A 26,042-nucleotide genomic window follows, 5' to 3' on the forward strand; every position below is an offset into this window, starting at 1 on the left:
CTGTTACGCCGCCGAATCGCCGCCCGCTTTTCTGCTGCCTCAACGCTCGTTCTTTGTTTTTCATTTGGCGCAAGTTCACCTGTTAAACCTTTATTTTTCAGTTCGCTGTTTGTCTTCTCGTCACCTTCATTCGTGACGATATTATGTTTCATTCCAAAGGCCCCTACGCACAGTTGTGTTTGAGAGCGCTTGAGTGCGTTTGACTGCGTAGGGGCTGCGAGAAACCACGACATGTCTGCTATGTAGTGTGCCAAGCTATATTCCTTCAATTGGATTCCACGCCTTGTGCGAATCACAGATGTGCCGTGCCGGTGGCTCGCTTTCGTTTCTCGACGCAACGCAGTCAAACGCTCTCAAACGCAACTACGCGTAGTGTACAACGCTGTCAAAGCTGCTGACGCGAGCATCGGGTTTCATCTCGTACATCATTTTCACGCGTTCTGGCGCGAACGAAACGACGAAGCCACGTCCTCGCGCCAGGAGCTTTGACAGCGTTGCAATATACAAAGTATGAAACGTATACGGTATGCTAAAAGTATGAAACGGCGCCGATCGGCTAGGAGGCCGTAGGTCGTATAACGATACAAGAAAAATGAGCGTATAGTTCTTTGAGGTGTCAGTGAGCATAAAACCCAAAACACACACACACACAAAAAAAAACGAAAAAAAAAAAAAACGGGGACATATATTTGTGTGGATGGTTTTCCCTTTATTCCACCTTCCGTCTCGGGTCTTGGTAGTCACCGACGGGATCAGAACGGTAGGGCACCGCTGACAGGCTACGGGCCTCCGGCACGTGCTCGTTGCTTTCTACCCTGCTTTATAGTTGCGCGTGTGCGCTGATGACTCACGAGACACTGAAGCGCTCTCAAAGCTATAGACGCTTTACACGCGCGCCAAATTACAGCCGCCGTTGCTGACCTTCTCTTGTCTTTCCCAGATGCCGAGCCACTAAAGCGGGCGTTGACAAGCCTCCAGAAAGGCCAATGCTGTGGAGAAGGACACTATAGAAACTAAAATTGCAATAACCTGCCCCTCTAGGGTAACGATGAGGTGAAGTAAATTTAATAAGAGGAAATAAGAACTGAAGGTCGGTTATGGCGGCGCCCATGCACAGCTGCTGCAAAGTCAACTGAAACTCCTGCATGCCATGCTCATTCACTCTGTGATCATATCTACAGTCTTGTCTCGCTAATATGGGCCCTTTCGTTGTCCCTCCGCAAAAACAACAAAAGCGTCAATAACCTAGTTGTCTATATATTAACGAGACAAGAATACGCGTATTTTCCAGTGCGTCCCCGGAAATGGTTGTCTCTGTATAGATGGGTATTAACGAAACATGTTCGGCCCGAATAATTAACACTTCCTGCGGTATACATGATAGAGTTATTACAATAAACGCTAGAGGCTCAGCTGGCGCTAGTGTCTACGGGACTTCCGGTTGGAAATTGAAGCAGACAGCATGCAGTCTACATTTCCAGCCTCCCTGTGTATTCCCATGGGAAAAAGCGCGTGAATTCTGTGTCTTCGCCGGAAAATAACATGAATGACTTTTGTCATTTCGGTTGTACCGGATAGTATGTACCTTTATTGGTATTGTGAGAGTGTAATTGCTTTAGTTACAACATTTTTCTTTACCACTAAACGATGTTAAACTTCGCTCTATTTTCAGGCCCAAACCTCTGTTGCAATGAAGGTAAGTAAAAACGAGCGACGATTCTAAGCAAACTAACGATCAAAAGGAATGTAGAGTGTGTTCAAGGCTCGCCAGCATTTCGGTGGCGCTTATATATTGCTAATATGCCCGTCCTGTCATTGGATGAAAATGACTGCGTCGTACACCTTCACGATCGATTAAAGAAACATTCGAACGCAAACATAAAGCACGTGAGCTACGAAAGGTGTCTCTTTATTATTTTCTATGTCGGGCAGTTTTTATCGGGCACCTGCTCTCTGGCTCACCCTATTTGCAAAGATTCGGAGCGTGCGGGTGATGATTTGAACCCAGAACAAGCATCTTCGCACATATTCATGAGCACAAAGAATAAAGCAGTATTTATTTATTGCAAATCTGACTATATTACCTGGTTTTCAATTTATTTTGATCGTCTGCATGCACAAGGAGTTACTTATCCAGTGTTACTGCGTAGTTCTTGCCGTCTCTCTTGGTTTTCCACATGTCCTTCGTTCGTTTGGCACGTATATACCCCATGCTGGAAAGCGTCGACGCCGTGTTCGCGCTAACAGTGTCCGACAGTGCACATAAATACACGTACGAAGCGGTTTTAGCACCGTTTTTCATGTCACGCATTTCAAATAAAAACACCGTAACTGACCAATTATTTCGTCTGCGTGACTGAGAAATGTTCTAATGTGCCAAGTACGTACAAATTATTCGTGATATTTGCTCTTATATTTGAGCGCAGAGAGAAAATGCACTCGCTTTTCCCCATAGAAATGCATTACTGGAAGTCAGTTTCCGACTGCTTGCTGTCTGTTTCAAAATGCAACAGCATAGCGCCACCTGAACCTCTAGCGTTTATTGTAATAACTCTATAGTATACATGACCTAGAGGACTTTAAGCAAACCGTTACCGCGCGTTTCGCATACCGCACTACACCAGAGCCTTCGGAGCATGCTTTTAAGCGCGCGCCTCGCGGTCGCGGTATCAACCGAGCGCGCGCTTAAAAGCGCACTTGAAAGGCTTCGGTGGTGTGGTACGCGGAACGCGGTAACGGTTTGCTAAAAGTCCCTATCCTCTCCACAAGCGCCCGTACTGGTAGTTGTGCGGTTTGGCAGGGCAGTTCAGAAAAATCCCTAGGGGTACGTTTATATTTGGCTGACGAAAGCCAGTTTCCAAAAAACGGCACGTAACTTGCCTTCCCCCCCCCCCCCCCTCATTTTTTGCTTGTTTTTCCATTAATGTATATTTTTACGGCTTGGGGCATTTTCCACCAACCGCCGCAGCTGCCATCCAGTTTGTTTAGAAATGCCCATTGGCAATGCTCAATCGGTACGGCAGGAGGCTCCACCGACGCCGGCAGCCCGAGGCACGAGGGATAAAAATACCCCCAGACCTCCTGAATTCAGCCTCGTCGTTGCGTGAAACAGCCTCATCTCGCTTCGGTGTTCCGGTCGTCACTTTCGACGCGCTCGCATCCCGGCTGCAAGCCGGCAGAAAATGTCCGCTATGCTACGTTAGAGCCGTGTCCCATTGTCCTGCGTAGCGAGCGCATAATTGCTACTTGTGACCCAATTTATCGAGTTACGTAGCGAGGTTAGATGGCTGTGGGCAGGGATCGTAAGCTCTAGTTGTTTCAAAGTAATCCGAGCCTTCGAACAGTTCCCGACTTCGTTGGACGACCATGGGTGAGTAAGAACTGCGTCGTTCGCGTTTTCGCCGGTAGGAAGTGTGATGTTCGTTCGCCGTGTGGTACGTCGCCGGATTCACTCATTATATATAACAGCGTATGTCTACCTCACCTCAAAATATCCACATCTATAATAATGTACTGACACCAATTAAAGGATATTGTGCTTACCTCATAACGTTATGCATTTTAGTTATGTGTATTCTTTCGTTCAAAGTAGTGCTTTTTGAGTATGTGTGTGAGTTTCTCATTTGTTCTTCCTGGTTTTTCGTGTTTTATGTGTCGAGAATGTAAGATCGAGAAGGAGGCGAGAAAGCGCGGGAACTTCAGAACGCCGAGCTCCGATTCGAATGATTAGTTGATGAACTCATTGTTGGGAAGTATTTTAAAGTACTTAAAGCATTTTTTTCTGGTACTTCCTGACTTCAAAGTACGTTCCCCAAAGTTGGTCTTGTTAAATTTGTATCACAAAATGATGCTTTGTCAACTTTGAAGAAATACTGGGAGGGATATTCTACTCTCACCAGAAACGGGAGCAGACGACGGATCACTCCTCTGGTCATTTCTCTGAGGGAACTAATGGTGACTCTAAGACCAATACAAATAAGTGCCGTATAAGCAAATTGCCTGAAATAGTTTTTCACCGAGATTAAAACGACTACTTTGTGAACATTGGACATTATCTAATACTCGCCTTCGTTTCCGGAAATAATTGATGCACTCACAATTACCCAAGGCGTGGGTGTATGCATACCAGTTTAAAAAAATAAAATAAATAAATAGGGGAATTAAAGTGCACCATGAAAGATTATGGTAAAAAGTACTTCTACTTTACTTCAAAACTACCTTGTATTTGTTGTTTTTTGCGTCAAGTACATTGCGCCTGGTGTACTTACTGCTTTATTTTGAAGTACATAACCTTTCATTTAATTTGTACTTTACTTAAAGCACTTCTTAGATGTGCAGAGTGTTCCCGAGAAAAGAGAACCGTGTTTCTCGGCCCGGGGAAATTGACTATGCATCGCAAAATGCCCAATTTTCGTGAGAATATGACGCTAGCGGTTGGGATAGAACCAGAAAGTTGGAGAGCATGAAGTTACCTGGATCAAAAGATAATAGCGAAACACAAAATGCCGCTATGAGCCGACGTTCACCTGAGCCTAATATCGCCAAAACGAGAAATTACATTTTTGGCGCCCGTAACATCTATTTCAGTGAGAAAAAAAGAAACAACCAAAATACCCGCCAACAAGAAAGAAAGCAACATCCTCTTTCTTGCTGACAAGCGTTTTCCACGGATATAAATCCCACAAGCATCCACGATATCGAGTTCTGTCCTGACGATATTAGGGTTAGGAGGAACGTCGGCTCGTTGAAGAATCAGATTTTTCTCGATTACCTCTTGATGCAGGTAACGTCATGTTCTCATACTTCCGCGTTCTATCCCAACCGCTAGCCTCACATTCTCACGGAAATTTCAGCTTTCTGCGACGCGTAGTTTATTTATCCGGGTGAAAAAACACGGTTCTCGTTTCTGGAGAACAATATAGCTCCCTCTATTATGAATGCAATGTGACTTCAAAGTAACAGACAGGAACGCCGTGCAAGAAAGAAACGTGCCTCAGAGCGTGTCTGCGGACTGTGCTTTGAATTACGTATTAGCAAAGCGACTGCGGATTTAGATGTAATAGCGTATATACGGCTGGAGTTTCTATACCGGCCCATGCGGTTGGTCGTAACTTTGGGTGAACTGAGAACGCCGGAAGGTTCGCTCGCAAAGGGCAGTATTGACGCAAACAAACTCCCGGATGCCAGCACGTCTGGGAATGTGCTTACAAAAGTATGTTTGGGATATATATGAAGAAAGCTTGGCGCACGGCGCCTCAGGCACTTGCAAGCGGAGAAGCAGTCGTTTGCTGCATTTGAAATGAGCCAGTGGTGATAGAGGTACGTGAGGGTGACGAAATTTTTTCATGTCTCACACTATAAAGTCTGCTAGGGCCAAATTAGACTAAGTTTCGGTTCGTTTAAGTGCTTGTGTAAACACTTGATCAGAAGTTTTAACCGAGGAGGTCATTATGTTTTAATATTGATATGTGTGTGTGTTAACTTTAATAACCGAGCGGAGTAGCGTGTTCATGGTGCTTACCAAATTATTAGAACTTCTGTCGGTGTCCGTGAAGACGTTGTTGCGGCGCAGGAAGCTGTGCTAATTGTTTACGCTTGGCAGTAACGAGACGGTCCGTGAAGAAAACAAGGCAACTCGGGAAAGCTTAGCAACTACCCGTACAATCTACTCGAACGATATAGATTTTTTGAAGACATATTTTAGACCGCATAGAGTATCGTTGCCGCAGATAAGGTAAGCCAGATAACAGCTTCAGCCAAGGGTGGTGTCCATAAAAAAAGAAGTGTTTCGAACGCCGACAGTTTGCCCCCTGAGGCATTTAATGCAAACAAACTGCACAAACAAAGTGCTAATGTGACGTGTATTTTTTAAATTTTTTTGTGGAGTCCGGTGTTATAAACGCTGCGAGCCAATAGGGCCGATGAAGCTTCTTGGAAAGGGCTAGATCCCGCCATTTATGATGCGAAAGCATTAACTCCCCCGTGGAGCGGAGCCGCCGTTGTCTGTAACCGCGAAGAACGGCAGAGAAATTCCTTCTACGGAACGGCTATTAAAATGGCTGCGAAAGATTGGCCGCGCGGGATTGGCTGTGGCCCTTTCGCCGCGACACCGCTGTGCAGAACGGCGTGAGTCGCTCTGCAGAGCCCGGTCGGGCGGCCTCCGCAGAGGCTGCTCGGCCGCCCTCTGCAGAGCTTGTAGGAATGCGCTACGCATACGTATGTTTTCGCATTCCTACACGTAGCGGTCTTAAGTGTGCTCCTGTCATTTTGTGTGCGTTTCTTTGCGAGAGTTACCGCCAACTGATCCAATCAAGCGCAAAGAATCCTTTGGGACATCGAGATTTTTGTCTGTGCGCCTGTGTTTGTGTAGCAACCAACTACGGCCCCGGTCGGACTTGAGAGAAAACGGGGCATAACAGCCGTCCTATCGATTACATTGCCGAAATCGGCGTAGAGCAGTGAACAAGAGGAAGTCTAGCGCCTCTCATTCGGCAGTTGTCGGGCTCAACGAACAAGAGCCAGTTCACCAACGAGAAAAGCTGTGTTGTTCTTTAAATCTCGGCCTACCCGGAAGCTTGACCCTCGTAAACGCGCAGTCACAACAATGGCGCAGCAAATCATACACACACAACGACAAAAAGCGACGACATTTTTCCTTTCATAGGCAGTGCTTCACTTCGACTCTCAAGAATTTGCTTTCGGTAACAATTCGCATATACTCGACGCCGAAAATCGCGTTGTACCAAAGTCACTGATATAGCTTCTCCAAGCCAGCTATGGCGAGTGGCGGGCGTCTTATTTGTTTGTTTGTATATTTTGTGTACGGACGGTGTGCATTTGTGTATCATTTTGCGAAATTCCGACTGTTTTTTTTTTCTACTGATCTTGGATTACTTTGTTAAACAATGTACTGGCCTTCCTGTTTTTTTTCTTCTTTTTTTTTGCCTTTTTTGCGGGGACATTCTACGGTCAGCAGTATGTAATGAATAAAATGAAATCATCGCCCCACAGTCTATGACATTGAATGTGGAGCTTTAATTTTGACTCTTACAAGCGGACTGAACCAAAAAATCGGGCCGACTTTTTATATGGTCGCGACCAGTTTAAAAAAATGGCAGGGTGGGATTTATTATGTTAGCTCTTTTTGCTTCCTAATTAATTATTTTGCATTCTTTTTTACGGCTGATGACGCACATTTATTGGCTGGAATATGATAATCAGATTCACAAAATCCGTCACGCTCTGAGTTTTCGTTTTTCAATTCAATTACTATAAAGTTATTCCCAGCTGGCCTTCGATGTTGCCGCACATCAGAAGTCTACCCAATATTAATGCAGTGTCGTCCGGCAAAGCTCAGGAAGCATGACTTTTTATAGAACCACGGACGATGCTGCCGACATACTAGAAACGTATAGGTTTTAATGTTTTATTTCTTTGTTTTATGTTTGCGTGTTGTAGAGATGAGGTCGCAACTCCGTTTCGAAACTCCGCGTCCCTTCGAGGAATCCCTTAATTAAAGCAAACTGCCGCCACTCTTCAATTGGGGTCGCGGCGGCGACGCTTACCATTTAACTTTTCGAGTCTCCCGCTCCCAAAATATCAAACAAAAGTAAAAAGGCGGCGCGTCACCAACGAGGGCGCAACAGCGGCGTTAATTGCCGCTCCGTGCGACACCACCATTTGTCATTTTCGTTACAAGTCGACGGCGGCAAGTTTGGCCACGAGCGAGCACACAAACGCCGCGCCATAGGAGGCGTCTGGCGACGGCGCAGGAAGCGCGACCACGTGACGTCACAAGGCAGAAAAACAAAGAGTAAAAACATCCGCGGCCGCCAAAAACATTTCCTCGTTGGTTACAGCGTCCCCATTGTTCTCGAGCGAGGTATGGTGCGTTTTCTCACGTGTTTAGCGCACGAGTAGCACGTGCTTTTCCGACGGTCGTGAAGGAACACTCTAATACATTTTACACCCTTAATTAACTCCGCTGATTTTTCCATAGTTTTCGATTCGGCTGGAAATAGGCAGACCGTATCAATAACCCTTTCTCAACTGATAGTCAAAAATTTTATGAAACAAAAAACCTTCCCGCGAAGTTATTGAATTCTTAAATTACATCGGCCCTGAGTGTTCCAGGCAGTCATGAATAAGTTACTTTTAAAAAAGTAATTCGTTACAGTTACAGTTACTTCCAGAAAAACGTAGCGAAGTTGCCGTTACAGTTACTGCAACAAAGGGTAATTTGTTACAGTTACAGCTACTTTTAAAAAGTAACGACGTTACTTTTCGGTTACTTGTCTATAATACGAAAAATTTAGGAAAAACTAGAAGACGTCCCTCCGCAAGTTTTATTCCATAAAATTAAAAAAATAAGCTTTTTACTTTATATTGTAACTTAGCATCATTTGCTTCTCGACAATAGTGTCTGAAAGTTTCCCTCGTTTGACGACGAACACGTCCCTGCCCTTACTGAACAGACCCCGCGCAAACAGCCGTACATTTTGCCTCGACTCTTGGCACCTCACCGGAGTAGTGGCGCTAATCAAAATACGAAACATTCGCAGTGCCCTCCGTGTGTATTGTTTCACGCTTGATTCACCCGATTAAAAAGTGTTTGCGCAGATAAAAGAGCAATTGCAACATGGATAGTGCTTCAAGATACTAAGATGTAAGTGTTCAGTAGGGTACGTAGTTGGCCTAGTTGGTTCATCGTAGTAAAACATATAAAATAGCGCAAAAAAGACAAGGACAAGAAATATTTGCCTGGTTTGTCAAATGGTTGACGTGCAATATTATTTGCGCTTTTTTGTATGTTTTACTATGTAAGTGTTCAGTCACAAAGAACAAGCACGTGCGTATAGTTAACTAGATTTTTTTTCCATCCAATCTACACGTGGCTATATTCGGGTCGTGACTCGCGAGAAAGAACGTAGTCAGAACTTTGTGCAAGGCCAACTTGACACTCGAAATGTCGGAACGGACGATTTGGAAAGTGAAAGGAATTCCTAGATTGTACGTACTTGTTCATTGATATATTCTTCATAAAAAACTGGAAAGTAACGTCGTTACTTTCATCGTTACCTGAGAAAAAGTAATATAACTACAGTTACAAGTTACACTTTTAAAAAGTAACTCGTTACAGTTAGAAGTTACCGAAAAAGTAACAAAGTTACAGTAGCGCGTTACTACCCAAGACCTGCCCAAGACTGGTTCCAGGAGGCGACTCTCAACTGGCAATAATAAAAATCCCTACTTTTCCCTACCCGTGTACGTCACCGGCGGGCAGGCGGACGAGCGACCCTGGCAGCCGCGAGGTGGCTCTCCGGGCGCCAGCGATCGAGATTATTGTTTCACAGCTTCAAGGTTGAATGTTCCCTTGCAATGGGTAGCAATCCGTGCTCCGCGGTAGACTGTAGGAACAGCGCCTGAAAAAGCTTCTTTTTTACTCTTTTTTTTTTTGGGGGGGGGGGGGGGGGGGGGGGTTTGGCAGCACCGGGGATGCGCCACGTCAAGGTGCTTTTGCGCGAGCTGTGTGCCGAGAGAACTAGTGTCACATGAGACATTCTCACTCATGCTCGGAATATACTTCATAGCCGCGTGCTGCGAGTTGAGCATCTTCAGCAGCTGGAACTGCCTCAAGAGCGGCAAGCGCAAACTCATGCTGGCTGTGACCACTGCGACATCCGTCCAAAGAGGAGCGCTGATAATATCGAAAAAAAAACAGTGCACATTCTAGTGTTATAGTCGAAATTTGGCACAGTCACATTTGTTGTTTACAATTACTTCAATGCTGTTTTTTTTTTTAATAAAGATTACATTTGTTTGGTCTGGCTTTTCTCGGAGTTCCACTCACGCGGCCGATCTGTTGAAGACGAGAAGTGAAACGTCTAAACAAAGTTCAAGTCTGAGTTTAGACATGACTTTCTGCACATTGCTATTTGTGTCTGGTATTACACAGATTTAGGAAGCAGGTGTTCAGGTCCATTAATATACGATACAGCCGTTGCCTGGTTTGTCAAATGGTTGGCGTACAATATTTTCTCGAAGAAGAGGTCGTGAAAACGTCTTTATTTTATTCTATTGCGGATAAATGTTTTATAGGGCTGAAAAGTTTTTAAAACCATGAAAATATTAATGTAGCTGAGGGGAGGCATGTAGATTTGCAGCCGATGGAGGCAACGCAAAACCAAAACTTAATTTAAAAAAAAGTATCTTATATAGAATTACACCTTTCTCATGTGCACTCGTGAATGAGCGTTTGAGCGCGATGCAATCTACTTCGAGAGTAAAAAAAAAAAAAGATATATGGGTACACAATTTCCTTTGAGTGACTTTTGTTAACTTATTTTTAGTTTAACATTTTACTACGCATTTCTGTGTTTATGCACTACTGTACCGTCAAACAAAAATTCTTTACTTGAAGATAAATAGTGTATCTTTTTTATACGCCTTCTATTGCACCTTGACGTTTGGCTTGGTGGTAACGGAGTTCTTTTAATTTTTATTTCATCACGATCTTCGTGAACAGTATACCTGCCATGTGGCATACACGAAGACCGTTCATTCCACTCTATACATTTCAATGTTTACGAGAATCACAGTCTACATGCATTAGGTCCTAGCCCAGCCCGCGCATGTTGGCCGCTTTGAAAGGCGAGCAAAAGTATGCACCACACGCACATACGCTGAAATTGGAACCGACCAGAGAAGCGCTTTTCGTGAGCGGTCTATAGATATTTTGCTAATTTACTTTAAGCACCAAAGACCACATGCATGCTACGAGAGTAGTCACGCGCGCTGGCGTCTGCATCACTAACTTTTCTAAAGAAAATCTAAAAGAAATAGCACGTTCCTTCGGGTAAGACGAGCGTGTGGGACACTTGTACGCACATTCCGAGCATCCTCCGTGGTGCTTGAGTAATTTGTGAGAAAACTGTACTGCGTGACTTTTCCACCTTTCTTCTCTAGTGTAATTGCCAGCTTCTGATACAAGGAGAACGGATTTGCTATCGATTTCACGAAACTAGCGAGCCGCGGCTTGCATGAGCGCACCGAGTTGAACCGCATCCGCGCAGTGCAGCGTAGAGGCGCGCGCACACACCTGATGTCGGAATACCTGGCGGCCCTCCGTGAACGACACCAGCGGCTTTTACGCTTGTCCTCCCGAACGGTTGTCGAGCAGCGACTGCAGGACCGGCCTGTGGAGGACCCAGAGGTTCTTCCGTGCTTTTGCGCCGTGCGAACTGGTGGAGGCGGACCGCTTTTCATTCGTAATGTCCAACTCGCGGACGGGAGCTTTTCCGACGATTCACACGATATTGACACGGTTTTCAGAGATTTCTTTTCACAACTTTTTTGTTCGGATCACCTTGCATCCGAAAATTTTGCTGAAAAGTTCGCCAGTTCTGTGGCGACGTTCCTGCTTGCCCCGAGTTCTTGGCCTCGTCTCTCGTGTGTCCCACCGACCGCGATTAACTTTTCGAGATCCTTCGTGCTATGAAGGCTGGGCCTGCCCCAGGGCCGGACGGCTTGCAAGCCGAATTTTACGTTTCTTTTTGGGAAATATTCGGGGCCCCTCTTGTCCAGCTGGTCAACGGTATTCTGGAAACCGGCGCCGTTCCGCCGTCATTCAAACGTGGTCGCGTGGTGCTTGTCCCTAAGGAAGGTGGCTTACCGTCGGACCCTTCGGCGTGGCGGCCCATAACGCTTTTGAACACAGACCAGTAGTTGGTGACGTCGCTGCTTGTTTCCCGTTTGCGCCACATTTTGCCGCATGGTGTAAGCCCTACACGTGTTCCGTACCCGGCAGGAACATCTTTTCGTCCCTGTCCCTCACGCGGGATCTTTTTTTGTGCGCCAATTTTACACACCTGTCAGGGTGCTTCGTCTCTCTTGATCAGGCCAAGACCTTCGATCGAGTCGAGCACTGTTTTTTGTTTGAAGTTTTGAGAGTTTTTGAATTTCTTGACACCTTTATAGCCTTGCTGCGATCCCTGTACAGTGGGCTGACAAGCCATCTCCAAGTAAATGGGTGGATCCTTGCTCCCTTTTCCGTGACAAGGGGAGTACGGCAGGGTTTCCCCCTGTCTCCTCTGCTTTATGTCCTAAGCCTGGATCCTCTCCTCCGACGCCTTGCGTCTTGCTCCTGCATACGCGGCTTTCCGTTACCTGGCCGCGGTGATGTCGCAGTTAGCGCGTACGCCGACGATGTCAGTTTGTTTTTGCGTGAATCGCAGAGCTTTGAGTCCGCTGCACAGCTTTTTTCAGAGTACGGTTTCCTTTCGGGAGCGCGTTTAAACACCTCCAAAAGACAAGCTCTTCGTTTCGAAAGCTCCCCTCCTTCCTTACATGCAGACATCCAAACTGTAGCCGTGGTTCGTGTCCTAGGAGTGTTTTTTGACTGTTGTGAAGTGTCGCCACGCACGTGGGAGACTATAAACTCCGCGCTCGAGCGCCAAGTTGCCGTGGCGGAAACGTTTGCATTGTCGCTTCGTGGCAGAGGGTATCTTGTGAGAGCAGTCTTTGGCGGCCAACTTTTCTATGCGGCCCATGTCGGCCTCCCTCCACCTCGGTTTTGCCGGCGTGTAACGACCTGCCTTTTTAGGTTTTACTGGAGCCAGGGCACGAAGCTCGTGACCAGAGCTGTCCTCCGCCTCTCGACGTCACTCGGAGGAAGGGGAATGCCTTGTATCGATACCGAGTCGCGAGTACTCGCGCTTCGCACCATCTTGGGGGTGCTTCACGACACAGAACACCCGGCGCGCTGTATGGCCTTGTATTTCTTGGGCCTTCGCGCCGAAGGCTCGTACCTCGGGCCCTAGGCAACCCCTACCCGAGCGCTGAAATTACACCCCCTTTCTACCAAATGGTGGTGACTTTTCAAGAGGATTTAGGCTCAGTGGTGCCAGACCTAATGGTGCGAGACGAGCCACCGGCTCGTATAGTTGAGGAGGTCTGCTTGACGCGGATCACAGCTGATGAGCGAGTACGGGCAAACGCTTTTCCGTGGGACTCCTTGGTTTCCCGCCGTCTTCCTGGACCCGTGGACGACCTCAAGTGGCGTCGAGGGTGGGAGGTTCTTCCGACAAGGGATCGTCTGCAACGTTGTGGCATGGTGCCTGATTCCTGGTGCCCGAATTGCAGAGAAGTGGAGACGAACTCCCACGTTTTTGCGACTTGCAGCGTTGCACGATCATTTTGGCGTCTCGTGCGCCATGGTTTTCGCACTCTGGACATCGTGCACTAGGTCTCAGGCCGCCGCTATCCTCGAGGAGGCTTAGCCCTCCTCCTCTTCGCAGTCGGCCAGCATGCGCTTTGGCAGAATCGTTGTGCTGCTGTGGGCAGGCAGCGTTGTACGCGAGCCATGGGGCCTCTGCTGTCCCGTCTTCGAGGTACTTTTTACCGCTATTTAGAGCGCAAACGTTTTTGGCTGGGAGAGCCGGAGTTCCTGAGACGATGGTCCTGCCTCTACGTCCGGTTGGCCCATGGTCGAATCCTTCTTTCTTTCACGCCACTTCCCTTGGTGTGATGGGACCTTTCCTGAAACGGCATCCGAGTTTGACGTTTTTGTCTCTTCTCACGTATTCCGTTTTAGGGGCCAAGCTCCTTAGGGTCTAGCCTTGTCCGTCCGGCGTCCGTGCTCACATCGATTGCCATCCCATCTGTCTTTTTAAAAAAAGAAAAAATGTTTGCGCAGTCGACAGGATTTTTACCTATGCGGGGAGACTCCAATGAATTTCTAGTCCATCGCCTTAACCACTCGGCCACGACTGCGGGACGAGTGGGGGGCTCTGAGATGTGGTAGTAACTCAAGAGCTGGGGATGTCATGGATGAAACGTTGCATGTAGCAGCTCAACATCTATACAGGAGAGGGCGCTGCGGTCAAATGCGTGTATAATCGCATTAAACTTTGCATGCATTGGCTCAACGTTTATAGACGAGAGGGTGTGCAGTCAAATGCTCAACTGCGTATATAACCACGATCCATATCACACATTCTCTTTCTGACATGGAAAAAAATGAGCGCCATCAGCACTACCTATGAACAAAATCAGTATCATCAGCACCACCAGAGCTTTGCCCCAATCAACATCACTCACCACGTGGAGATGCGGTCATTTTTGCTTGAATCAGTGTTTTTGGTACGCTATTTTTGCGTGAAGGATAAGATGCTGTTTCAGATCCTGTGTAAAGTGTGTCATTGTATCGAAGGGTCCAAATACTGTCAACAAGCTTGAAGACCAGTGTGTATATTATAAGTGCAGTGCCATTGATTTTATGTCAATAAACTTTTTCTAAACATCCCCGAAACCCCTTCCACCGTACCTTTTTCGGCGCCAAATCGGCCATTTAAAGCCAGAATAGGGGTCACGTGCAGTTCCTCGAGTGGCCGCTGAGGGAGAAATGGCGGCGTTGCGATCGCCATTAGCTCGGTTCTCGAGTACGGGTCCGTGCCACTCTTTCAGAGCAGTCTGGCAGTTACCCAACTGAGTAATTTCAATAACGTTGGTAATCTTCGATCCACTGTACTCTAGAACCCCCATCCATAATCTGTGTAAGTTTTTAAAGAAGTTTGAAAGTTACACGATTCAGATTGCAAAATTTCTTCGTATGAACGGGGCCCTAAAGTAACGCGCTGTGAGGGTAGAGAGAACACACCTGAGCCGCCATGATTGGGAAAACGACCGTGCCGCGACACGTAGAGCACATTTAAGATATGGCGTTTCTGTCAAACGGAAAACTGGAACCAAACTATATTTCCGGGCAACATATCGTACATAGTCGTTGGTGTTCTGGAGGAGGTACGATTTACTCGTGGCCATGATTTAACAAACGGGAAAAAACAGAAATGGAAAAATTTTGCAAGTTTTGTTCTTTATATCTGTATCACGCGAGTATTGTTTCTGTTCCTTATACTCTAAAACGTGACTTTTGCGAGGATGTATAACGCCGTTTGCTCGCTCTCGTTTGGCTTGTAAGTAAATTTATGAACAAAAAATCCTCGTGTTTACTACATGACGAAGTTTAGGTTCTTGGTTTTACGAATATAAAATAGAAAGTATACGAAGGAAAATGGGTGTCGTTTTAATTTTTTTTCTTCTCTTTTTGCGCTTAGTGCGAACAAGGGGAGTTTACAAGAAAAAGAATGCAAGCCAGCTGGATAGGAAACATGAAAAAACACGGGCAACTCGACATTTTTGTGTCGTGTTGTCCGTTCTTTTCGTTTTTATTTCTTTGACTCGGGGTTTATTTTACGCCTTACTTTCTGGCACGATTCCTCCGATATTACCATGATTCATTTATGCGTTTCTTAAGATGTTAGTGATTATAATAAACGACACCATTACTTCACATCACGGATAGAATGTGTTTTCACGGCTACACCATCCTTACGTTGTGAGGCTACGTTCTAAAATGTTACCGTTTAAAGTGAAAAAAAAAAAAAAACTTAGTCTAATCCACGGATTTAGTTTTGCACTTAATTAAATGTCTGAAACGCACCACGAAGCTTGCCTAATATTATACAGTATTCCATCGAGCGGCGGATGATGCCATGTAATGGCAAGAAATAACCTGCTGTATACACTACTTTATTTGAATCGAAGATGGGCCACTGAACACGACTTAATTCTTACAACAAATGAGCGTTAAGAGCCATCTTCACAAGGAAGACTCGCACACACGATAGTGCGGAAGTAATGCCAACTAAGCCGGATTAACAAATTCGCAAAATTCGAAGCCGGATCCTCGGAGTCCGTGTGCCTCGAGACGTTGATTTAGGAATAAGAATGAAAGGGCCAATTAGTTTCTTGAAAAACAAGCTGCATCTGATAGCGTCTATCGACATCTATTGACGTCTTCATTGTAACTTTCGTGGAAACAATTGCGCCGCATCTGTAGAAGGTATGTTTTGGAACTACGCGTCCAGGCTGGTTAATGTGGCCCAAATATCTGCTGCTCAGAGACTGGCAAGGCATCCCTGTTAGCGTGCTGAGCAATCATCCTCTAAGAGTCTTCAAGGGTACAAATGGTGACCAGAAATAGCTCGTAGACTTGACGATGGAATTCACTATAGAATTCAGTGCCCCAAAGAAAAAAAAAAGACACCTTCATAGCTTCATTAAAACTGCAGGAAACCATCCGTTCTACTCAGAATACAGGAAATCACCAAACAATGCCACTGGGCAAACTGCTTGCTCCTTAACGGTATTTGAAAACTAAGAACCCCTGTTTTATACAACGGGAAGGAGCCGCTCGCTACGTACTCTGTAATTTTTTCCTACTGAATGTGTATAAGGACGCAGTTGAATGCGCAGTCCGCGCAGCCCTTGAATTCGTCGGAGCTATGCGCGAGCATTTCTGAATTACGATATTCCCGAAGCAGATGTTGCTGACGTCTGACCGACCGGGGTATTTCCCCTTCTCACGATATCCGGTGCGGTCCGATGATTCCTGCCCTTGTCTTTAAAGAGACGGCGGTCCGCTTGGCTCGCGACCACACTTGAAAAACCACGTATTACCGAAAAGGTAGGAGTTGCAGCACCTTCAGGCACGCTTCTTACAAACTGTGAGTTGCATCAACAAAATCAGCTGATACGAATACGTTAGAGATGTTCTCTTTTCATATTGGTGTTCCGACTTCTCGGTACTTCAGTGCTATTTACTATGCTTCGGAAATGACCGTAAAGTAGCCAAAGCTGGTTTCATTTATAAAAAGGATTGATTAGAAACAAGTTGTTTCAGCACCAGTACTTTGTATTTATTTGTAACGGCTACGATGTTCCTGTGTTTCCCAGACGTAAATGCATCGGCTTAATATGGTAATAATATACGGTAAAAAGATGTCTTACAATAGAACGAATGATTGCTGACGGTCTGCTACTTTTACACAATGTAGCAAACAGTTGTCTTGATACCCTAAAAAAAAGACTATGACTACTGATGACTAGAGTCGCTGATAATATTGAAGCAAACCAGCCGCCTAAACTTTTCCACTATCTTCATTCGCAGAGAAGCGAGTCTCGCCTCCACAGGACCCTGGTACCAGGAGTCCCGAAGTGGTGACTTCAGCAATCACATCCGCCTTCGCGGCAGCCACCTCGCCAATCATTCCCCCGGAGGACGTCGTAACAGCCGCTGCACTCCTCCGTTCAGCATCGTCCACATCGGTCGATTCTAAACGCAAGGCGTCGTCAGTGGCCACAGCGGCGGCCGCCGCTTCAGCACTCGAAGCAGCCATGGGTCCCGTGCTGACCAGGATGGACTCGCTCACCGAAGCAGGGTTCAGGATCTTCGTCATAACGGGCGACCGCAAGGGTGCCGGCACGGACGCCAATGTCTGGATGCGTCTGCACGACGACGCCGGCCACAAGTCGAACATCATCACGCTGAACCACACCTTCAAGAACGACCACGAACGAGGGGAGACGTCTTCGTTTTCGGTCAAGCCCATCCTCAACTTTGGGGCCGTTTCCAAGGTATGTACCTTGATTTCCTTTTACGAGATAATTCCGCTGGAATCTTTTTTTTTGTACTCTTTTACCAACCGTCGTATTTTCTGCGCTATAGAGACTAGCGCACGTACTTTCAAGAAAACTTAAAAAAGAAACGGCGGGTATTAACTAAAAAACGAAATGGAAGCTGATAGTTTGAAATTTTCCTGAAGTACGTAATGCTTGAGGAAACAAAAGGTACTACAGGGGCCCTAATCTACACGGCGGGACCAAGCGGGACCGGGAGAGTACGTAACATCGCCACTTGTGGTGATTGACCAGCTCCGCAGTGCTGCCCAATCGTAGCAGGCGGGGATGTCCCGGTCTTTCGGTTCCGCTTGATCCCGCCGTATAGATTAGGGCCACAGCTCTGCGGTACCAATGTTCGTTCAATGCAACGAAGTGAATCACTGTTAGAAGTACTTATTACTGAAAAGTTCCAGTTCGATTCGTTATTATAGATTCGAGTATGCAGTGTAAATTTATTACCCTCATAAAAGTAATACTCTAGGAGAAAAATAAAAAGCCCGTGGCAATGTTTATTCGCAATATCTTAAAAAAAATATTCCTTGGCAGTAATAGCTTGCAGTGGAATCCCCGTGACTATAAAGAATAGGCTAGCAAAGCAACTTTTGAGTATGTATATTTATTTTTGTAATAAACTAACATTTGTTTTGAAGCAATTTCAAAGTGACCGCCCTGGAACCGGAGCCTTAAACCTAAATTGGTTTAATTCTGCTGAACCTGTTCCCATAGGTACTACGGTAGCATTGCGTATAATACGTATCGTCGCTCCATCCTTCTGGTTGTCCTTTGAGTCAACGCTTTCTCCGCACAAAGACACCCTACAAAAAATAAGCCTCAAGGTCAACCGAGGAAACACGCATCGCTCGCACGAACTCAATAATGACAGAAATTCACGGTCACTTTCGCTCGTATCCTGCGCGAGCGGCGTTTGCCCTGGAACCATTTCCGCCGTAGACACAGTGACTGGAAGGGCTTGAGGATGACTCACAGTACTGTCGCTGTCAGTCGGTTTTCCCGGCGCGGTTTCTTAGATTTTATCCAGAAAAGAGGGAACTTAGAAGTGGTAGGTGGTACTTAGGGTTCCGTCTATTCTGTGGGCGCGCCCTCTTTACTTTCGTGTGGATTTTCCCTTCCACCGAGGTGAGTTCACGCACTCTGTCCCTGGAAGTTTTTTTACCGGATGCCATCCCTCTACTTGTCACATTCTATTCGTGAAACATCGCTCAAAATATGATATCAGTGAATGTTTCGTTTATAATATAGTTCGTTATAGGTAGTGCTGTCATATATCAACAAAGTAATTTCGATGTTTCCCGATTGCAATTTGAGATATTTTACCAGCCTATCTTGCGAAGAGAGAACATAAATTGCGCTTTAAAGCGTTTTGCAGCTTTAGAACAGTAAAATTCAGAAGAGCAAACATCCACCTAGCTCACAGCTATGGTGCTGGTAACAAAAAAACAGGCAGCGAAGATATTTTTGAAGTTGCAAGTTGCCTTATTTAAACTTGCTGTAATGGAACTTCCTGGACATCCCAGTAACCCAGCCGACACTTCGTTAAGGTACGCCTACGTAGTAGGCGTATAAGTTTCGTAAACTTTCGTTAGAACTAGACTAAGCCTAGAACGCTAAGCTCAAATCAGCCACGCTAATGGGCCAAACGCTTGCTGCCATTCTGTGATTTTAAGGTTCTTCTGTTTCAAGTTCCTACTGCCTACTTCGCGTACCTTCGTGATCTACAGGGATGACTCGAGATCAGGAAACCCAGTTTTTTGTCCCGCGCAAGTAAACCACGCAACGCAGAAACCTGAACCTTCGTGAAAATGTGACACCAGCGGTGGGGGTGAAATGTGGGAGTAAATGACGTTACATAGATCACAATATCCAAAAAAAGGGAAAACAAAATTCCTTTCCAGCTGACGTCCACCCAAGCCACAAACATTCATGAAATGGAAAGTTGAGATTGTTGGCGCCTGTAAAGTTTATAATAAATTTAAAAGAAAAAACAAAACATTTGTCAATGAGAAAGATTATACACATTTCTTTCTTCCTGGCAATTTTCGTTTTACTGACATAGTTTCTTCAGGCACCCAAAGCTCAAAGTTTCGTTTGATGAATATGAGGCTTGGGTGGCCGTCGACGCGTACAGAATTTTTGTTTTTCTTTTGCATCGTTTGATTCATGTGACGTCATGTGCTCAGACTTTTGACTTTTTTCAGCACCGCTGGCGCCAAATTCTCACGGAGTTTCACCTTTCTACGATCCAGGCCGAAAAGCCGGGTTTCATTTTCTCAATCGATCCCTGTATCACCCAATGCAGCAAAGCTTGACTCTCAAGCATGACTGAACGTATACCTCCCCGCATAGGGCGGCAAAGAGCCATTCACTATCATCCACAGAGCACGTCTATACTTCGTTTCAGCTTCCCTCCGAGCGCAGCCGGAGACTGAGGGACGGTTCGCAACTTAGAGAAGAGCATTCCTACGCACCACAAAATAGTCCGCAAAAGTTTTTTTTTTTTTTTTTTTTTAAATAGCTGTTTTGTGCGTAAGTAATGCACAATATTGCAGATGTGTACTGCTGAGAGTAATTTGCAAATATAAAGATTAAATATCCTAAGTTTATGTTTTTATTAATATATGTAAATGCATGTGGTTTGGTCAAAACACGGACACCTACTGGCAACACGGCTGCAGGGCTCGATTTTTCTGTGCGATTTCATTCCCGTAATGGCCGAATCATGTGCTTCGCTGCTTTCCTCACTGAGTCACTTCAAAACGCCCTTTCGCAATGGCACGTTTGTGCGTCAGACGTGAGAGGTCGTGATGAATATCTAGTTTCAAACTCGGCAGGAGGCTCCGGCTGCGTCGTACCGCGAATGTGTTGTAAACAAGGAAAGCGTCCGGGCCACTACAGTTCACTGATACGTGGCGAAATCAGGGCACTCCTTTACCTGCCGATCACATTGAACGCCGAGAAGCTGGTGAGAAGGACTGCGCCTCGAGCTCTGGTATATCCAGACAATAGAAGGAAACATCAACGGCCGGGTCATCGGGCACCTTGCAACGTGTACTTACATCTCGAAACTATGCCGAAATGCCGAACAAGTGGAAAGCTCGGACACAGACGCCAGGGGCCAGCCTGCGTACTGACATCCTCTGTGACTAAACTTCAGAACGTGAAAGGGCACTTTTTAATCCTGTAGCAGACGATACCGTTGATACACCCGTAGCAGACGAAATACTCGGCGAGCGCGGGCGGCGCGGACGACCAGCGGTGCAGCGGAGTGATACAAAAGTGCAGGCGAGATCGCGTGACCTATTGCCGGCGTATGATTGGCTCCGGCCACACGTAGCTTTGGCTGCGCTCGGACGGAAGCTGAAACGAAGTATAGTGAACGACGAAGAACGCAAAAATGGAAGGGCTCGGGAACCCGTGCGGCAGGTACAACGAGCCAGCGGAACATCAGGTTCAACGTCACCCTGCACTTCGTTTTCAACCCGAAACGTTTATTAGGCTTCATCACTGACCGAACGCGTCCCTTAATTGTATACAGGGATGGGCAAAATACATGCAAATATGTATCGAAATACAAATACAAAATACTCCGTCAAAAATGTATTTAATTACAAATCTAATTACATTTCCAAAAAAGCATTTAATTACAAGATACAAATACAACCAAATGTATTTGGTCTCCGCCAAATACTTTTCCAAATACATTCCTCAAAATTTGCGTCAGCGACTTCAGGGCACCTGCAACGGGTTTCTGGGTATCTCATTTTGATTTTGCATCACACACTCGGGAGTTAGTCTGCGAGGCTCTAGTAACGTAATAGAAATATAATCACAAAAGAATGTACAGTAAAATTCCGAGAGATTCCCCACCCCCAAAAGATAGCCCACCCCTATTTTTCGGCTTGATTTGCTATTTTTTACCGAAAGATACCCCCAGACTCCTAATAATAGTATTGGGGTCAATGATGACCTCGGCGTAAATGCGGCTAGTTAGCTATGGCGGAATATAAGCGAACGTTGCCAGCTGGGAAGTACAGTTATCTTTGCTTCGTTGCCCCTCGCCACCTTATCAAGCTTGAAAGGAACATGACCTAAAAATAGTAAGTTTTTAAATTTTCTTCATTGTACACCGAAAGTTAGGCCACTCCATATTTTTACCTGATTTGCTCTTGATGTTAGGTGGGTTATCTCTCGGGATTTTACGGTAATCAGCTTGGACGTAATAGGTGCAAAAAGTACAGAGCTTCAAGCAGCTTTTATTGTGGATTACATTTTGGTATAGACCAACAAAGAACCGAGACGACCAAGACGCACAGCACTAGCTAGAGAATTTTTTATTCTTGCAACTCGCACCAGTTACGAAAATCTGGACGACCCGCGCATTTAGAATGTTCCAGGCAAAAATATGGATGTAAATTAGGCTGGAAAGCATCACAAGTTGTCACAGGCACTTATTTAGCCAGTCTGCCTGTGAACGTCGATTTCGTCACTATTCTTGCCCTGGACTAGCACCGTAATCACAAAGTCACTGAACGCTTGTGCTTCATTGAGAAATACCGCATTCGGTGCAGAACGTAGTTTTCTTACTGCTCTGGACAGTGACAGTAAATTTGAGGGATGTATTTTCGCCCACAAAATTGTATTTAATTACAATTGTATTTGAAATACCCACGTTTTAGTATTTAAATACACACGTCAAATACATTACCCAATTTGTAATTAAATACAAATGCAAAATACACAAAGTATTTGAAATACGTATTTCAAATACTTGTATTTGAAATACTGCCCTTCCCTGAATTGCATATATATATTTTTTTTTTTTTTTTGTTTTAGTGTGTAAGAGAGATACATTATAAGCTCTGTCCACAAAGGCAATGCACCACTCGGCGCAATAGTCATTAGGCGGAGCTATCTCTTTTTTCTTTTGTAGGTGCCAGGCTTAAAAACGGGGTTCTGAAGGATACTTCTATTATTCCATGACGTCCTGCATACTATACTGTATCACGTCATTTCTAACTGGGAAGAAAAGAGCGCAGAGGCTTTCGTGAGGTTTTTATGATGCACCAGATTGTTTGGGAATGACCCTTGGTCTACTGTCTTTAGACAATCCTCAGTCTACACCTGGACAAGTCGGTTTCTATCAACATGGTTGAATAAGGCGCGTCTAGCTAAGTCTGCTGCAAAACAAGAAAGTGTGGAAAAGCCCCTATACAGTGCTCTCTAATCTCTATGATTAGAGGTTCACTCCACGCCAACTGTCCCCTTTCCATCATTCGCTCTCCTAAAGTGGAAGGGTGGAGGGTTCTGTTGGAGAGGCTTGTGCCGTTATTCTTAACCTGCTAAACACTATAATCCCCCCCCCCCCCCCCCCCCGGGGCACCAAATAACCTTTCCCACGTGGAAGTAGCAATGGTACTGTTCGCGATCTCGATTACTTGCCGAAGTGTACACTCTCTGATAAAGGCCCATTGCTGAAAAAGCTTCACATGGCAGCCGAGATTTCGGTTGCATGTCGCAGGACTCCCAGGTAATTGAAATGAATCCGCAGTCCTTCGCTAGGCTGTACCAGATGCATCCGTTAGTTTTGTATCTGAACACACAAATATGACATATTGTCACCCATATAGTGAAAAACGCATTACGTGGCATCTTCTCGCTTCTTACTTCGTGGTTGGTTCTTTGGCGTTCTTATCGTCCAATGCCGCAATCTGATCGCTTGTGGAGTGATAATGAAATGTACGGGACTTATTACGCCCTGCGCTCTAAAGTTGTCGAGGACTGAACCCCTGCACCCAAATGACCTCGTCCAGGTGGAAGTATGGCGTGACAGCTTCGGCTTCGGCCACGCATGGTTCCTGGACCGCATCGAGATCCAGGAGCTCTTCTCCGGGGAACTGTACGTGTTCCCGTTCCACCGGTGGGTGCCCGCGGACCAACACCTCTTCCTGTCGCTCTATGACTGCGTCCTGCCCCACGCCGACGCCCACCAGAATCAGCGAAGGGAAGAACTCCAGCGGAAACGCAAGAAGTACCGCTACAAGACGTGGATCCCTGACGGACCGTCTCAGGTGAGACAGGGCATCAATATCGTGTACGTTGCACAGAACAAAGGACAAAAAAAAAAAAGAAAAAAAAAGAAGTCTGTTTAAAACCAGACTTTGATCCCCGGCCCCTGTACTTCATTTCACTGCAAGTCCAGACACAGCTGACACTATCAGCTGATGGGACTAATCAAACAGCGTCAAAAGCGCACAATCATGGTGTGCGTCATGTTTCTGTACGTGTTCTATCATCGCTGAGCATATCATGAACAGAAAAAACCTAGTGCTTGCGCTTTTCACACTGCTTGATTGGTCCCATTGCCTTCGAATGTAGCCTGCGCCTGGACATAGGATGAAACAAAGTAGAGTGTCGCTGGCCGACGAAGACCGACTTTTGCGAATACCTGACCCACGCAGGGTGTTCCCGAGAACCGGACATTCGCACAAATCATGCTCTTTGGTTTTTGTGACCAGTTGGTGATGTTCAAGATGACCTGGAGGCTCTAATGATGTTCTACAAGCAGGCTGACGAGTGCTCTCTGCATTTGTTTATTCCAGTGTTGAACACGCCCATTACCACGACTAGAGGCGCGCCGCTTTTTCAGTCACCAAGGGTTACCTCGTTCAACTCCAACGACAGTAAAACGAAGTCATCCCGTTTAGGCCGTCCGGTCTGTGCTCGCCGCCAGCGCCAGGGAATTAGTCGCGGCCTGCGGTTGACCCGAAGATAAGCTCGCGTATGTGCCCAACGAGCGTTCGCGAATTGTTTTTCTCCATTTTTTATGCCACTATTTAAAATGAATGGCCTCTCTATCTATCTCTTTCTCTCTCTATCTCTCAGTATACGATTCTGGGTTTCACCAATACTTTACTAGAGAGAATGCATTCCCCTCGGCTCATTTGCATTAGTCAGTGCGTCTACAGCGCCAATAACTCCCCTTGTGGTGTGGGCGTCTTGGATTCGAGACAACACATGCATATCACGCTTTCCGCGCTCCTAGGGAGATGGTCGACGAGTCATTGGAGACTTCTGTCGCAATTGGGGCTGGAGAAGCTACCACCGATAGATGGCGCCAGCTGCCCCTCCCAAGTCAAAGGGAGACCCCGAGGCTGCAGCGCGTCCAGCCGTTTGAACTACGTAAAAATTGTCTACGCCGTGGCCATTGAATTTTCGCGGAGTGAGTTATATTCCCATAGTAAAGTATTTGGTTTCATTTAGTTTACCTGCCACGTCAGGAAAGAGTGGAGAGAGATACGTAACATGAAAGTTGAACACCATTACCCGACGCAATAGCTGCAGCACTAACAGAAATGCAAAATTGATTCCCGGCTGCGGGCCGCTCTACGTGAAAGAGGATAAAAACTCATTATTCCTTCGGGGCGCTTTCCAAAACACACAAATATTATGAAGCGAACGTACGAAAGTTTCGCTAAGAGCTTCCGAACGGATATTGGGGAGGAAATGAAGTTTGCGAGATTGTTTGCCAACGTTAGTTTGCGCATGAAGACGAAGATCGAATTCTTCTGGAGAGCGTCCACAATGATGGATGTGCGTTCTTAGCTTCTAAGGAGCGCGTCAGAATACGTTCGGTTTCAAATATCTTAGTCTTTAATCTGTTTATTGCTTTGAGTAGAACGGCTTTTTGGCCCATGTGATATCATGATCAAAAGTCAGAATAGCGAAATAATCCTTGTTGTAACTTACTCATGGCACTTCCTTTTTTTTTTTTTTTTCTTTTCTTTTTTCTAGAGCTATCAGCTTCCAGAGGACGAGAGGTTCACGAACGAGTACAAGGTAAGGGCAACCAAACTTGAGATTAGACAAAGTTTGAGTCCACCCTTATGTAGAACACGGACACGTTCAATCACGGCAAACACTAGCAGTCTTCGAGTGAATGACGCTGCACCGAATACGATTTAGAAATTGAAAGAACAAATGTCCCTAGTCCCTAGGGACATTTGTTCTTTGTTTGTTCAACCAGCAACTGAAACGTTATGCTCAAGGTCTCTTGTGCACGCTGCATTTTTGATTCTAATCGTATTTTGAGCGTCGTCATTTAGGCTGGAATTCTTCTATTATTTGCCCTGAGTGGCGGTTTTCATGTTCTGCAGAAAACTGAACACACAGACTTTATTCGAGTGCATCGTGATCCTCGCTTAAGGGTCCATACGGGACTGAGTTCTAGTAATGATCGGTGTTTATACACTGCCCCTACAGTTTGCACGCATATCCTTCTTAGCCTAAGGACAAAACCTGCGATGACTGAACTGTAAACATCGCATTTACGAAGGAATGTGATTTCTACATACTAAAATTGGACGCAGAATACAGGGAATATTGTCTCTAAACACAAAACAAAAAGTGCTGGACATGAATGCGGCTGAACTCTCTTTTTTTGTTTTATGTACAGGGCCTTAACACACCGCCAATCCTGTGATAGAAAAACAAAAAAGTGGAACAAA

The 26,042-nt window shown here is 45.8% G+C and overlaps 1 protein-coding gene across 1 annotated transcript in view; it reads left to right on the forward strand.

The window, feature by feature from the left end:
- The first annotated feature begins 3,348 nt into the window (after positions 1-3,348).
- Positions 3,349-26,042, forward strand: part of LOC8027237 (polyunsaturated fatty acid 5-lipoxygenase) — a 39,248-nt gene continuing 16,554 nt past the window's right edge. The window contains exons 1-4 of the mRNA XM_029993750.4: positions 3,349-3,370; positions 17,009-17,475; positions 23,349-23,606; positions 25,330-25,374. Coding sequence (XP_029849610.2) covers positions 3,367-3,370; positions 17,009-17,475; positions 23,349-23,606; positions 25,330-25,374 — 774 coding nt within the window. The 5' untranslated portion in view covers positions 3,349-3,366. The remainder of the gene's footprint in view (positions 3,371-17,008; positions 17,476-23,348; positions 23,607-25,329; positions 25,375-26,042) is intronic.

Source organism: Ixodes scapularis, unplaced genomic scaffold, assembly GCF_016920785.2.
Source record: "Ixodes scapularis isolate PalLabHiFi unplaced genomic scaffold, ASM1692078v2 PGA_scaffold13__105_contigs__length_92229423, whole genome shotgun sequence".
NCBI lineage: Eukaryota > Metazoa > Arthropoda > Arachnida > Ixodida > Ixodidae > Ixodes > Ixodes scapularis.